The 16936-nt window shown below is 39.8% G+C and overlaps 1 protein-coding gene across 2 annotated transcripts in view; it reads right to left on the reverse strand.

The window, feature by feature from the left end:
- The window catches only part of LOC311226338 (cyclin-Y-like), a 174574-nt gene that overhangs the window by 70067 nt on the left and 87571 nt on the right, over positions 1-16936 (reverse strand). For both annotated transcript variants that reach the window (XM_084311761.1, XM_084311760.1), the window contains exon 2: positions 8346-8420. In XM_084311761.1, the coding sequence (XP_084167887.1) occupies positions 8346-8420 (75 nt within the window). The remainder of the gene's footprint in view (positions 1-8345; positions 8421-16936) is intronic.

Raw genomic sequence — 16936 nt, forward strand, 5'->3', positions numbered from 1 at the left:
TAGAGAAAACAACTAATGACAGGAAGAATATATAATAAAATGAAAATACAATAACAAAATACAACAAGCCATCAGACCACAGTTTGTAAAGGAAGTCCATATGGGAAATATTGGTGATCTAGGAGATGAGATTTCAGTGCTCTTTTGAATTTCAGAAAAGAAAATTCCAAAATATGTGGAGGCAAAGAGTTCCACAACTTTGACCCTCAGTAGAGCAAACAAAACTGAGATTGGGAAGTGCGGGAAAGGGGTGGTCTAAGCAAACAGGAACTATGTGTGGGGTAATTATGAATTTGGTGATTGTGGGCAAACATGTCATGAAAAAAGGGGGAAAGGCTCCGTTTAAAGAACTATGCACAAATAAACCAGTCTGAAGATGATTCACTTGATAAACACAGAGTATACCTAACTTATGGAATAGAGGCTGAGAAGAATGACTTCGTTGAACACAGCTGATTATTTTTAGAGCTCGTTTCTGCAGACGGTATATGGGCTCAAGTTTGGTCTGATGAGTACTGCCCCAAACTAAATTACAGTAATTGATATATGGGTAAACCATTGAGTAATATAACATTGTGGTAACCTCGGTGCTCAGCAAGTGACGTGTTTTTCCAAGAATACCAATACTCTTGGCCATTTTTGTAGTTATGGCTGTGATATGAGGTTTCCATGATAGGGATTCATCAAGCAGAACACCAAGGAATCGTGTAGAACACACCCTAGCTATGGGGATGTCATTGATCACTACTTTAGATGAGTTAAAAATCACAAATTTGAGAAAAAAAAAATGAAATTCGTTTTTTTAATGTTTAGTGATAATTTGTTGCATTTAAACCAAATTGATCGTTTGTTAAGTTCTTCATTTATGACCCTAATGATGGTATTAAGATGTTCAATTAATCTGTTATAGACAAGCTTTTCAAGTATTTTTGACATGGTAGGTAGGATGGATATAGGTCTGTAATGGTTGAAGACGGCTGGGTCATCATCTTTATAAATAGGGATGATCTTAGCTATTTTAAGTTCCTGTGGGACGATTCCCTTCTTGATATATTAAAAATATGACATAATGGCTTCACAATGGATTCTTGAATGGATATCAGTAATCTACCTCCAATACCATCATAACCCGGAGAAGAGTTCCCCAGGTTTATCAAGATCTCCCGAACCTCATCCTCTGTAACCGGCAAAAAATTAAAACTGTCATTGATTGGAGGATTCATAAACTGAAGGGGACTATGATTACTAAATGGAATCTTTGCAGCCAGTGTTGGACCAACTTCTGAGAAAAAATTATTAAAGTTATTGGCAATTAATTGCGGGTCAGTGATAATACCCCCATCAACCTTAAATTCATTAGGCAACTGATTACGTTTTTTTTGTGTGTTGAGGATAGAGTTAATTGTTCTCCATAAGAGAGTAATGTTATTTTTGTTTTTAGATAATTCCATATTGTAGTAATGCTTTTTAGCTCCTCTGATAATGTGGTTTAATTTATTTCTATAGTTCCTAAATTGAGCAAGATAAAATGGAGTGGGACTGAGAAGATATTTTTTATACAATCTACGTTTAGTATTTAGGGATTTGATAATAGCTGGGGTTATCCGTGGTTTGATCAGTTTATGATGAGGCTTGGGAGATGCCTGTACAAGGGGAAAACATAGGTCATAGGCCTGGGAGATACGTTCAGAAAACAAAGTAAAAGACTTGTTTGCATCAACAGAGTGGAGGATATCTGTCGATGTATACTCACCGACCTCTAGTCCAAACCTGGTCAAACTAGCTTCATTAAAGCTTCTCTTATATTTAGGATATAGTATAGATGGAGACTTATCATGTTCCCTATATAATATGAGAAAGATTGGACAATGATCAGCAATATCCATGCACAGAACTCCTGATTTCATGCTCTTATCCAACACATTAGTAAAGATATTGTCAATCAGAGTGGCAGAAGTCTCCGTCACTCTGGTTGGTACTGCAATCATAGGATGAAAGTAGTGGGAATACATTGTGTCAATAAACTCCTTAGTTGAGTTATCATTCTTATGGTTTATAAAATTGATATTTAGGTCACCCATTAAATAGCATTTTTTCCCTTCTTTGGAAATGACATCCAGAACATTTGTTAGATCAGCATTGAATGCAGACAAGCTAAAGCTGGGAGGTCTATAAATACATGCAATAATGGCCTGGTGGGTTTCAACAAACACAGCCTCAGCAGAAAGGGTTAAATACTTTTCGATGTCATGCCTTTCTTTATACACCATGTTCGGATTGAGATATAGAGAAACACCCCCACCCTTTTGGCCTTCTCTGTATCTATGAATATGCTTATAATTATTGTATTCATACAAATCAGCATTGTCTTTAGACAGCCATGTTTCAGTAAGCCCTATTACACTAAAAGAGAAGTCAAGATTAGTCAAACAAAGGCATAAAGTATCATCGTTTTTTGGCAGGCTGCGGACATTGATATGAATGAGGGAAAAGTCACTCCTAGTGTTTTGAGGGTCAACAGTGGAATTGAAATCGTTCAAACTGAAGTAATCAGATATTCCAGAGACTTGTTTCATTTGAGCAAAACAATGTGTGTCAGGGTCATTATTGAATAAAAGGTTTGATGTTGATGAGTCCCGAGATTCTGACTGAAGCAACGTAGTGGGCGGGTCATTCAAAAGTTCATTTACTTGATCATATGGGTTGGAGTTGGAGTTTACATGTAATGAACCAGAGACAGATATAGGGAAGGTTTGGAGATGAGCGCCAAGTTGGTTGTGTGAGGAAGATGACATGCTAGATAGTAGGCTTGGGCGGTATGACGGTATTACGGTATACCACGGTATTTAGAAATACAGACGGTATTGAAAATCAATACCGTCAAAATCACAGTTGGGTTTCAGTTTCTATTACACTGAAACGGAGTTTCGACAGGGACGGCATTGGGTTTCGGTTTCTATTACACTGAAACGGAGTTTCGACAGGGACGGCATTGGTTGTAGTGCACACACACAGCACGCGCCAGCAGAGGGCAGGGGAGGCAGTCCTAATGATTGATTGGCTATTGTGAGTCACGTGAGGAGAACACAGAGGTCTTAGCGTCACACTAACCTGTATGCATTTCCTCTATCTCTAAGCAGACTGCTAAAGCTTAAGCAATAATAATAATACGTTACCATTGAACGATGAAGCGTCGAAGTTAACCACCGTCACTCCAGCCCACGATGAGCTCCCTGACCACAGATGGCTAACGTTTTGTCAAACAAGAGCTAAACTTTTCTGCACACACTGTCGCATTTGGACAATTAAAGGACTCTGTTCGGATTTAAGCAAAACCCTCGCCACGAGTCGACTCACCAGTGACTTCATCCAGCACAACGAGAGACAGAGGCACTTCTTTGGGAATGTAATATAAAACGGGGTGAGTGAGTGTTGACATTTTTTAATCCTAATGCAACTGGCTCACGTTGATACCTGGATGGTGCCGGCTAACTAATATACAATATACTAACTAATACAATATAAGCGAGCGTTATGTATGGTGATAACGAGTATATTGTTAGCTCCCTTCATCAGTGTTCTGTTTCACACTCCCAGTGCGGTGGGCACTTTCGATTTCGATAAGACTTTGGATTAGGGCTGCAACGATTAGTCGACATAATCGACGATATCGATTATAAAAAATCGTCGACGAGATATTGTTGCGTCAATTAGTCATAAAAAAAAAAATATATATATATATATATATATATATTATAATTTTTTTTTTTTTTTTGCACTACCTATCTTTGTGAAAGTGGCTTCTCAGCTTTGGTCCAGCCAGCTGAAGACTTCTTAGCTTAACATAACAGACCGACAGTAAGTTTGGGGGAACTAATGGGATAACTGGGGATGTTGTTTGGTCCTGACAAGAGTCTCAAAGCAACTCTGAGGTCATGCTCAATGTCCAATCTGTTCCTCTGCTCTGTCTTCAGCTGGACCAGAGCTGAGAAGCCACTTTCACAAAGATAGGTAGTGAAAAAAAAATAAAAAAAATTATATATATATATATTTTTTTAAATATAATTGTTTTTCAATTAGTCGACTAATCGAAATAATAATCGATAGATTAGTCGACTACCAAAATAGTCATTAGTTGCAGCCCTACTTTGGATCAATTTTCAGTTTGTTTTTTAGGAATTCTCTGACCATCTGCTCAGTATCTGACCAGGACTCATACACATTTTCCTGAGTCAGACCATCAATAATTACATTGTTTCTTCTACTCTGATTTTCCAGATAGTCCATTTTGGATATGATGTCTTTGCTTTCCGGGGTCAGGGACTGGAATGACTGGAGCTGTGATTCAAATGAGCCAAGTTTCTTCTCCATCACTCTCAAGTCATCAATTTGGGCTTGAGAGAACTGAAGGCTGGACCTGACCTCATGTACCTCTTTCATAATGCCATCAATTCTAGTGGTTGTAGATTCCATTATCAGCTTGGTGAAGGACATGAAGTTTGACTCTTGCCTGTTAAGCATTTCCACATAGAATAATTTCTGTTGATCGATTAACTGGTCCCTAACACTGTTGGATGTGATTTATCTTGAGATATCCACGGCGCGGGTGATTGGGGTGGGGCAGGCTGGGATTGACCTGTGGTTCGCAGCAGCTGAGAAGGTCAGGACCGCCGTGTGCGGCTGAGCGGGGTTGGGGTGCTTGTTCGGGGGAGTCCGGCGGTCTCGTGGGAAAGGGAGGAGGAAATGTCTTGTCTGTCTTGTCTTTTGTGTTGTTATTGGGGGGGAGCTATTTTGCTATTTCTTCACTATTTGGACACTTTTACACGGTTTCTGTGAGTCTATGGAACACCTCTGTAGGTTTTTGTTTTTCAAGAAGGTTCATTGTTTTGTTTTTCTAGTCGGGTACTCAAAAGCGGCGTTTTTCTACCTCAGGACCTTAGGCCGTTTTGAGGCTGGGCTCCAACCACTGTGTGACCCGGTGGCATCTGCCACATTGTTATGCAGCTGGGAAATCTCTGACATCACTGATATGCACATTTTGTGATGACTCAGCTCGGTGAGGGTGAATGTTGTGAGGTGAATTGGAAGAATGGGCCTTTTTGAGAATTAGAGATATAAGTTTTATTAATATAGGGCCACACGGCCAGGAAACGGTGCTGAACACTGGGAAAGGCCATTTATTAGATAGGACCCCTTTAAATTTTAAAAGGTTGTACTCTGTTTTCTTTTTTTTGTCTTTATAATTTGTTATTTCTGTATTATTATTGTTTCTGTTATTTCCCTGTGAAGTTCTGTGTATTGTTATTGTGGTTATTGTGTTGTCTTGTTTTCATGTAAATAATAATAAAAAAAAAAAGAATAATTTCTGTTGATCCATCAATTCTTTCACATTTTCCATAGAGACATAGTCCTCATCTTGAGTAGAGATGTTTTGTCTTGTTTTGGTCTTGCGAGGGGACATGCTTACCCTCTGTAGAAGTTGGTATGTGGATTTAGACAATGGATAGAAGACAGTCAGGTAGGTTGGATGGTGGTAGAACAGTAGGCCCGGATTGTTAATCCATCAAAAATCTCTTTCGGTGTTAGTCATCCACACTTCAGCAACTCTTCTCTATACATGACTTTAAAATATGATAAAAATAGCTTTGTATGCTTTGTAAAAAGTATTTAAAAGAGTCCAGAATCACAATAAAACATTTGGATGGCTTGTAGCCAAAAATTGCATGCTGCTGCTAGACAGGAAACAGGAAACAGGAAACCTGTTTAACACATTGGGCGCCGGGGGTTGTGCCCATCATTGTACCCAGTCTGCCACCGTTGAAAGCCTATGGAGATGTTTACCTTCTTTGCAGGGCTATAACTTTTAAAATTGTATTGCTATATTGGCATTACTATGACCCATTCAACATCGATTATCTATCGTTCAGGATGTGGGAACGTTATATTTTTTCATTCATACATTGTTGTGTTAATACAGTCTAATATAAGTATGTTTTTAAGCTTTTCGGCTGTAATTCCAAAAACGCTAGTTATTGGCCCTGAGATATGATAGATTATCGATTGGCGTTTCTTTCCTATACACGCTATATTAAAAAATTCAAATGTATATGATCGGTATACATTATGCTTCATCATGCGTGAAGGAAAGGGGGGGGGGGGTCGTTTATAATTCCTTGATCGTCAGTAACGGCTTTATTTGGTATGGGTTGATATGTTGAGCAGATGGTTTGCAGTGAAATGAATAAACAATCGGGCTGAAAACGTTATATTCCTCTTACCGTTCGCCGATGAGACTGGAGGAAAAAGATCCCAATTATTTGACGTCGATCTCCTACATCCATTTCCGGTTTGTATGGCGCAATAAACGCCGAAATCATATCGATTATTGCGTTTCGAAAGCGATCCCAATGCACTAGAGTGTTTGTCTGGATCCACGTAACAAGATATGACTGCTGGAGGGATTTCCTCGACACACGATCGCCACTTCGTTTTTTTTTTTTTTTTTTTTTTAACTTTATTTTTTAGTGTTTATCGCTTTTCTGGTCAAGCATGACCGACAGAAACAGGTTGAAACGGGATATAGAGCAGGGGAAGACATTCAGATAAATGACGGCGGGTCCGGGAATCGAACTCGTGTCCACCAGATCCGTGACGCAGCACGGTTTTCCCCGACGCAGAAATAGCGCAGAGATATGCGGTGAGCTACTGGAACTCCCCCCCACTTCCGGTTTTGGTGAGAGTGTAACTCGCCCGACCATCCACCAGGCGGCGGTATTGAGGCGTTGCAATCTCATACAGGCTGCAGTCCGGAGGGAGGCTGGATGAATTATGAATGCCATGGCGAAAAAATTAAATATTGATCCCAAAAACGATTTACGCCGTTGTTGGCGTTCAACGCATGGCGGTTAATACCGACTTACGCCGTTTTTGGTGACCAATGTGTTAAGAAAAAAAAATGCGATTAATCATGAGTTAACTATGGACAATCATGCGATTAATCGTGATTAAATATTTTAATCGATTGACAGCACTAGTTCTTCACTCTTTTACTAGTTTTAGCCCTTCTTATTTTATGTTCTTCACTCTTTTACTAGTTTTAGCCCTTCTTATTTTATGTTCTTCACTTCTTCACTCTTTTACTAGTTTTAGCCCTTCTTATTTTATGTTCTTCACTCTTACTAGTTTTAGCCGTTCTTATTTTATGTTTTTTACATGTTTACTAGTTTTAGTGCTTCTTATTTTATGTTCTTCACTCTTTTACTAGTTTTAGCCCTTCTTATTTTATGTTCTTCACTCTTTTACTAGTTTTAGCCCTTCTTATTTTGTTCTTCACTCTTTTACTAGTTTTAGCCCTTCTTATTTTATGTTTTTTACACGTTTACTAGTTTTAGTGCTTCTTATTTTATGTTCTTCACTCTTTTACTAGTTTTAGCCCTTCTTATTTTATGTTCTTCACTCTTTTACTAGTTTTAGCCCTTCTTATTTTGTTCTTCACTCTTTTACTAGTTTTAGCCCTTCTTATTTTATGTTATTTTACTCTTTTACTAGTTTTAGCCCTTCTTATTTTATGTTCTTCACTCTTACTAGTTTTAGCCCTTCTTATTTTATGTTCTTTACTCTTTTACTAGTTTTAGCCCTTTATTATTATAATTTTTTTTACACTGTAGCGCTTTGTTCCACAATTATAAAGCGCCTCTACGAATCAAATATATTATTATTATCACCTACAGTAAGCTCCACCTAACCATACTTTCAGTTCCACTAATCAGCCACCCAATCATTCTGAACCTCCAACTAACCAACATGCCTCCAGTTCATTTGTACATACCAACTATTCGCCTGTTTTATTCCCATCGATCATCCATAGCAACACTACTATCACCGACATCCAAGAAGGGGGATCCCCCCTTGAACGGCCCTTCTAAAGTTTCTCTCCTCCACATCGCCTGTGGTGCTATTGCTAGGTTTTTTGTGAGTTTTTGTCTGGGAGTGTTGCATTTATTTATTTTACATTTATTTTGGATTTTATGGTGGGTTTTTTGTTCTTGATTTATTGTGATGTTTCTTCTCGACTTGTTAAAGAAACTTGTCCGGCCCATGGGGACATTAACTTGTGATTTCGGGCTTTACAAATAAATTCGATGATTTGATTTGCAATTTGCAATCCTCCTAGCCATCTCCAAATCCCCCATACTGTATACCTATGTAGTGACTGAGGCCATTTCCCTCTCCATATAAGCTGGACAAGTCTGACGATGAGAAAAGCTGCGGGCTAAACGTGAGCCTCCCGTCAACCTGACTGAGGGAATAATAGTCTGTTGAAGCGTCGACTGACAGCTACTTACCGTCATTCTGTGACTTGCTGAGGAAGATGGTGCTGGCACGCGGGTGGTCGGCCGGGTTGTACTCCATGTTCAACTCTGTCAAAAAAGACACAAATATAGTGAGTAGCGAGTAACACAATGCTGTGCACACACTTGACATTGTGATGACAGGTTTGAGTCGTTCCTACTGGTTTGACTTTCAAGAAGTTGTTCACGACATCTTTAACAACATGTTCAAATTCATTGAGAGGTCTTCCCATTGGGAGGATGATCCCTCTAAAGAGCCTTTTATGGTGAAATCAGCATTTCAAAATGCTTGGAATGCAGTTAAGGTCAAGGCGGCCAGACAGACATTCAAACTCCTACTGTATCACTGTTCTCCGGCACGGTGGGATTAAGATACGGCTGTTTGAGTACAGTGTAAAACATGGACGGTGAGCCGTTAGTCTGGTCGTCTGTCTGGGGGGGGGGGGGGGGGGGGGGGGCTGGGAGGACCATTACAAATGGGAAAATATGTCTTCTGCCCGATTGTATGGCCAGGGACATTCATTTGATAGGGTGGTTTTATGGTAGACTAGAGGGGAGAACATGACGTGTGTGTATGTGTGTGTGTACACTACAGCAGCTACTAACAATTAGTAATCGATTGAGCCAAAGATATTTTATTTCATTGATTGATCGGTTGATAATTTGCATTACTTTTAAAAAAAATTACATTTTCACTCAAGTTTTCTTTTTCTTTTTCCCAGGTGCACCTCAACATGCACTTTAGAGCACTTTTTAACAATCTATCATTCTTAGCACTTCTGAATGAAATGATTATTTATCTTCTTTTGTATTTCCATCAGGCAAGGCACTCTGGAACATTGAACTGCCACCAATGAAATGTTTAGAAGCAAGTAGGCGTAACTTTCAATAGATTATTGAACCATGGAATGAATCCATGTCTTACATGCCAGCGTTACAGTACACATTATCCTCTGACCAGCTCCTCTTGGCTGTTCCCAAGTCCAGGCTGAAGCTTAGGGAGGGCCGTGCTTTCGCTGTGGCAGCCCAAAAGCTCTGGAATGAGCTGCCACTGCATGTTAGACAGGCCCCCACTCTGCAGGTGTTCAAATCACGCCACAAAACACATTTGCTCTGGCTTTTGGTTTTTAAAGAGACCTACCTTTTTTATGTGAGATATTCTATATGTTTTTATTGTGTTTTTATTTTTTATGTTTTTATCTTATGTTGTGCACATCACAGCACTTTGGTCAACTTTGTTGTTTTTAAATGTTCTTTATAAATAAAGTGGATTGGATTGGATCCACAAATCAGACAGCCAACGTTACAGTACACATAATATCCACAAATCAGACAGCCAACGTTACAGTACACATAATATCCACAAATCAGACAGCCAACGTTACAGTACACATATTGCAATTTATGTTTGCTCAATATTGCAAATGATGATGTGAATGACTATCAGGGTTGAAATACGCATAACTGAGCATTATGCAATGGGATTACATCTGAAGAAACATTGTTAACTGTAATCTGTTAAAACAGTGATCAGATTACAGATACTTCTAAACTGAGGTGAGTGAGAGTGACACCAATTACTGTAATGTAGCCTAACGTCTCTTTGCAACTTTCAGATTTGTTGCTAGGAACACCAGCATGTCAATGTGCTCCTCTGTAAGCTGTGCCCTTCTTGGACTGCAAATGAGACCTGACGTACTAAATACACGTTCTGAAGCTGAGCTCCATGTGTCGGTCCTTCAGGTGTTTTGCCAAATGTGGTGTTTGCACCTTTCGTTGGCACTGCTCTGTAACAACGCTTGCAAATGGGCTTCGTGGCATCTTTAGCTTTTCCTTCGTCGTTTACTTCAAACCCGAAGTACTTCCAAACAGCGCTTCTGCTGTTTTCTTTATCCACAAGTTGGGGAGGCTCTGCACTTGCCATCTTCGGAGCGAATGAGGGGATTTGTTGACAAGACAAGAGAACCGAGGCACGGATTTGGTTGAGTGAGGAGGCATAGGCGTTCGAACGGCAACAAATAGATCTTTCGAACGGTAATTTATGTTTGGCGAAAAATGCAGCCCTGAGCCGCTCTAGACGCTCGCTAAGTGCCGTGACTTTTGTGCGTTCTGCGCACGGGCATGTCGGGACGTATACGTTAAGAGGTTAAACCAAGTGCAGATTGTAAATGACCATATATTGCTGAATGAGATCTCTGAATGAGATGTGCTGAATGAGATGTGCTGAATGAGATGTGCTGAATGAGATGTTCTGAATGAGATGTGCTGAATGAGATGTTCTGAATGAGATGTTCTGAATAAGATGTTCTGAATGAGATGTGCTGAATGAGATGTTCTGAATGAGATGTTCTGAATGAGATGTGCTGAATGAGATGTTCTGAATGAGATGTTCTGAATGAGATGTGCTGAATGAGATGTTCTGAATGAGATGTTCTGAATGAGATGTGCTGAATGAGATGTGCTGAATGAGCTGTGCTGAATGAGATGTGCTGAATGAGATCTCGACGCAGCTTTTTCCACATAATTTTTTGCTCGACTAGAATGAAGGATTTCCCCTGACGTTCCATATGTGGGCGAGGGATTCTGCACAGCACCGTGACACAGAACGCCTTTCACTCAGATTATCATCGCCTGAATGAGTTCTAAGCTCTCAGCATGAATAGCTGAAGACTCCTCTGTCCTTCAAGACATAATCACTCTGTTTGTGCCGTCCGTTAGTTTGTTTGAGTACACCTGTACACCATTATCCAAAAGTCAGGCACCGCTTCCCTCATCGCTGGTCAAACACACACCTGAACAGCACCGTTTCCCCCATCGCTGGTCAAACACACACCCTGAACAGCACCGTTTCCCCCATCGCTGGTCAAACACACACCCTGAACAGCACCGTTTCCCCCATCGCTGGTCAAACACACAGCCTGAGTCACCCGCCTGAGTGGATGAGAGTCAGTGGATTAGGGCTGGCGTTGGTTTAGTTACTTATGCAACAGGAAATCAGGAGCATGTCTCTGCAGGGACGATTTCAACACATTCACACAGTAGGACTTAACGGGAGACGAGCAGAGTTCAAATTAGGACTAACAGGAGACGTGCAGAAGAGTTCACATTAGGACTAACAGGAGACTAGCAGGGTTCACATTAGGACTAACAGGAGACAAGCAGGGTTCACATTAGGACTAACAAGAGACGAGTCGGGTTCACATTAGGACTAACAGGAGACGAGCCGGGTTCACATTAGGACTAACAGGAGACAAATAGGGTTCACATTAGGACTAACAGGAGACCAGTGATATCACATTAGGACTAACAGGAGATGAGCAGGGTTCACATTAGGACTAACAGTAGATGTGCAGTGTTCACATTAGGACTAACAGGAGACGAGCAGGGTTCACATTAGGACTAACAGGAGACGAATAGGGTTCACATTAGGACTAACAGGAGACCAGTAATATCACATTAGGACTAACAGGAGACCAGTGTTATCACATTAGGACTTAATGGGAGCAGGTTTCCCACTAGCAATTCCACTACGAAGTGGCAGATCAAATTGAAATGTATCGACCAAATGTAAAATTAATGGCCATATCATATGACGATACACCATGGTTAGGCATGTTGATCCATCACTGAACGGATAGAAATCTGACGTAAGGTATTACTGTCCCTTTGTTCATTTTTAAATTAGAACATAAACATAACCATGCCTTTGCAGAAACAGCAGCTTTGCGGATGGTAATGTCAGTCACATACAGCAGCTTTGTGGATAGTAATGGCAGTCACTTAAAGCAGCTTTGTGGATAGTAATGTCAGTCATTTACAGAAGTTCATCCTCTCCACAAATCTGGTGGAGATGGACACGGCATCCAGCCTGTCCAACAAACAGATACTCCTTGTTGAAAAGTAATTAGAAAACGATGTAGACAGACGACCGATCAATGTAACATTAGCTACAGCGCAATAGTGGAAGTAACGTTAATCATACATACTTTTAGTCACAGGCAAGAGTCTCTTCAATGTTATTATACAATGGCATGCAAATGTATTGATTCTAATTGGCTGAGACACTTCTTTCAGACGTTGTTATTTCTCATAACACTTACGTGATCCCAGAACCCGCCCACAACCGAATTACTTTGTTTCCGAATCACTCCGCCGTTCGTGTTTTTAGGAATGAAACCAAGATGGCGGACAATAATCTTTATGAATGGATGTATTGATAGCGTCATAACGACTCATTCAAAAACGATAGTCACGTGGAATGTGTTAGTTGCTTACACAATGTTGGATTATGTAATTGGTTGGTCATGACTCATTGTGAAACAAAATATAAATCGCGGGAAGTGTGTTGTTAGATGCCATTCGTTGTAGAACCTCCCTCTCCTTCAAAAGGACACTGTCATTTCACTGTTAATAACATTTTCAATCAATCAAATAACAACCGCTAACTTCACTGTTAGATGACATGCTTTGTAGCAACCTATGTATAGATGTAGCACTGTCTATCTGTATGTCATATATGTTATGATCAGGGTTTTTACACCTTTTCCAAAGCAAAATTCAAGCACTTTTCAAGCATTTTCAAGGTGCATTTTCAAGCTTTTCCAGCATCTTATGCGGCTGTGGTAATTAAATATTTACTCGAAATGATCATTTCACTTCTTCCATCACATTAAATCAGATGTTATTGTGCTATAAACAACCAGAATGATGTAGACTTGGCATCATAACCTGGCTGAGCCCATGTGAAACAATCACCAGATAAAACTTCAACAATCAAATATTTACTGAAAATGTGCAAAATAAGACAACAGTCTTTGAGGTAGGCAGTCAATCAGCTCCTTGAGCCTTAAAATGTATACAAAATCAAATCAACCTAGGATTTTTATACAACCCCCAGTGGTGTCTTCAGTTGGTACGTCCCAGCAGGTACCAGGATGTAAGCTATATGATGCCCACGGTATTGGTTGCAATACACACAGTTGACACAAGCTCTAGTCTCCTCTCTTGTTATATAACACAAACAGCTACCCCGAGTAGCTGGTTTTTTATGTTGCGGACATATCCTACAGAACATTCCTTAAAATAGAAAGATGTGCTTGTTAGCCATGTTGATCACAGCTAAACCACAGCTCTGATGCATAATGGAGTTAGCTAAACAAAACTAGTTGTGCACACTGGACGCTCTGACCGAAGAGTCAGTTTATCAGAGCGGAGCAGATTTTAATTTATTCATTTATTAACTCGCCTTAACACTTTCAGTGCCGGCCACGCTATATATCGTTATTTCATGCCCCCCGTTAGGGCTGGGCGATATGGCCTAAATATGATATCACGATATTTTCCTGACCTTTCGGCGATACACGATACGCATCACAATGTTTTTTCCCCAAACAATTCATTATGAGGCTTACCAAGACAGTATTTGAGTTTGCAAGCTAACATTAAAGACAAAATAAAATACCCATGCATTTAGCATTTTTATATTATATATTAGATTTAGATTATTGGATTATTAGATTATATATTGCATATATTTAGCAATGAGATATTATATGATTTAGATATGAAATATGATGAATTGAAAATGGGGGACCCTGATGTAAACAAGACGAAAGTCTTTCTCTGGTCTGCATCCTCCAGTCCACTGTTGTTGTATTGAGCTGTACTGTATTGTACCCATGCTGCAATCTGTTAATAACGTTTTCATTCATTCAGACGGCAAACAGAATCATTTTGATTGACAGTCGAGTCTGCCAATTATGTCACACCGCTTGCACCCGCCCTGCTGTTCTTAGCACCAATCGGCAAGCGCGTATTAATTTTTTACTTCCGCCATTGGAGAGCTCAATGACAACAACAATGGTAGCAGTAGCTCCCCGCGGCCGATGTTTAGCTTTTAGCTACGCAGGATGACTAAACGACTGGAGGCATAATGATTTTACTGCAACGGATGTTATAATAAAAGCCTTTCCATACATCTGTCTGATTGAAAACTTTATTAACAGACTGCAGAATGGGCACAACTGAGTCAGCACGGGCTGAGATATGAACGATTAATGCTTGCTATATCTAGGTCGACCTCGGACGTTGCTATGTAAATACGCTGATGTTATTGAACATATAACGTTAATGCCACAAAACGAATGCCTTTGTTATCATAAGTAGTAACTTTGATGCAGTAGTGTGTGTGTGGGGCGGCGCTGTTCAAAATGTTCAACGTGTGGACCAGATTGACGCGACACAATCCTCTTGGGCAAAACATCACGATATCCACGATACGTTTAAAAAAGTGTATCGTTAATGAACTGTACCCGATATTTATATAATATCGTCATATCGCCCCGCCCTACCCCCCGTTGAGAGCCGACGACGCTAATTGTCTTTTTTTTTTTTTTTTATTAGCGATCTGAATTCATATTTCATCAACAGAGTCTCCCGTTGGTACAGCAGCCCCTCTATGAGCTCCGATGGGAAAATACCGCCCCCTATCGTCTATCCCTGTGTAACTGCAGACCATTCTATTACACAGGTCGATGGGTGGGGGGAGCCTACTCGCTCCACTATGCTGGCGAGCCGTCTGATGAAGAGGGAAGTGATTGCGAGACGGAAAGCAGCCTGGAATATATATTTACAGCAGCCAATAATCAATCAATAAACGCAATCAATATTTGGAATGGCGATCAGGAATTGGAATAATCTTTTTGGAGAACATCTGATGTAAGGTAAGGAGTCTATGTTACCAGTTTTAGGATAATCAGAGCTGTTTTCACTGAGATAACAGCGTGCCCCGTATGTGTATATGTGTGTGTGTGTGTGCTGTTGAGGAAATAAGATAATCGATTTCTCAGCTCGCTTCTATAGCGTGCATAAGTACACATATACTATCGATAATCTAGCGTTTATTTGAAAACGATTCATAAATAGGCGGACAAATGACAATGTGTCTAGTGTATTCGAGAATATTCCAATAAATGCCGTTTATGACTGAATCTTTCTATTTTCCTGAAATTTTCGAGAAAACGATAGCTTTTCGAAATGCTATAAAACGGAAATGAACCGATTAAAAAAAATCTGTTTCGACAATGTTGACTACAAACAAGTCATGGATAAGCGACAGGCAGATTATACACATAGCCATAATTTAAAACGTAGATTATGCATTTTTAACGCTATCATTGAAGTGGATGCTGACATTAATCAACGTTAATCAAAGGCACTGAAAGTGTTAATATACAGTGTCGCTTGTCGTTGTCAACATGAACAATAAACATAGCCATCTGTGGCAACGCTAGCTCACTAGCTTGCTAACGTTTAAATAAATAAGAAGCTTGCTAACGTTAACTCGCTAACGTTACTGGGATTAAAGCAAGCTACTCGAGGATGTGCTCGTTTCAACCATGCATTATATTTTGTATATTCAAGTCAGAGGTAATTAAAACGGCAGCCTTCCGGCATGTTGGCTGCCCCACACGCTGTTCCATCAGATGGCACACATAAAAAAAACACTACGGGTCAATCCAAGCCAAATCACGCGAGTGGCGAGGATCGAGAGAGGACTTTTGCGTGAAAGGCGAAAACAATTAGGCTCTCTCCGAATTTTTTTTCTTTATCTAAAAACCAAACTATTCAGTCAGATAGCGATATATTATTAAAGTATACAGTGCAATTACAATTTCAATAACTTTCCAGCACTTTATACACAATTTAAACACTATTCAAACCTTGAAAACACCACATTGAAATACAAGCATTTTCAAGGATTTCCAGCACCCGTACGAACCCTGTATGATGCATTGAAAATGGGGGACCCTGATGTAAACAAAGTCTTTCTCTGGTCTGCATCCCCTTAACAATTGAGCCATACTGTATTGTACCCATTCTGCAATCTGGTAATAAAAAATCAATCAATCAATCAATCAAATAACAACCGGTAACTTCACTGTTAGATGGCATGCTTTGAAGCACTGCACCTCCCAGCTGCTTCTAGACACGGAGGAAACTTATTTTTAATTTTTTTGGACCTACTTTTTCTGCGGATGGTTTTGTGAATAAATCTCCATTATGCTTCAATTACTGTGTGTTTATTGTATAGCAATAAGGTTGGATGAATTCGGCAATTGTATAAAAGACATTACACCACATGTAGTCGTGTGTTATAAGAATTAGATCATGGGGTCTAACGACCCTCGGCTGCGCCTCGGGCCTAACAACCACCCCTAGGCATGATCTAATTCTTATAACACACTCCTGCACGTGATGTAATGCTTAAATGTTAGTCGAGTATAGGGCTGATATTAGTGATGCACCGATGTGAAAATTGTGGCCGATACCGATAACCGATATTAATATTGCTGTTCTGGCCGATACCGATATTTACCGATGTCGATATCTCTGTATAGAAAACACTTTATGATAATCAAATAAAGAGCTATTTTCCAAAACGCATAATTATTTTACTTTTGTAACTTATTTTCAGAAATGACTGATATTTGAAACTATTTAAGGCCAAAACATGTAAAAAAAAAATAATATCGGCCCAATCTTGATATCGGACCGATATTGATGTGTAAAAAAACTGCCATATC

This window comes from Notolepis coatsorum (genome assembly GCF_963971535.1).
Source record: "Notolepis coatsorum genome assembly, chromosome: 4".
Taxonomy (NCBI): Eukaryota; Metazoa; Chordata; class Actinopteri; order Aulopiformes; family Paralepididae; genus Notolepis; species Notolepis coatsorum.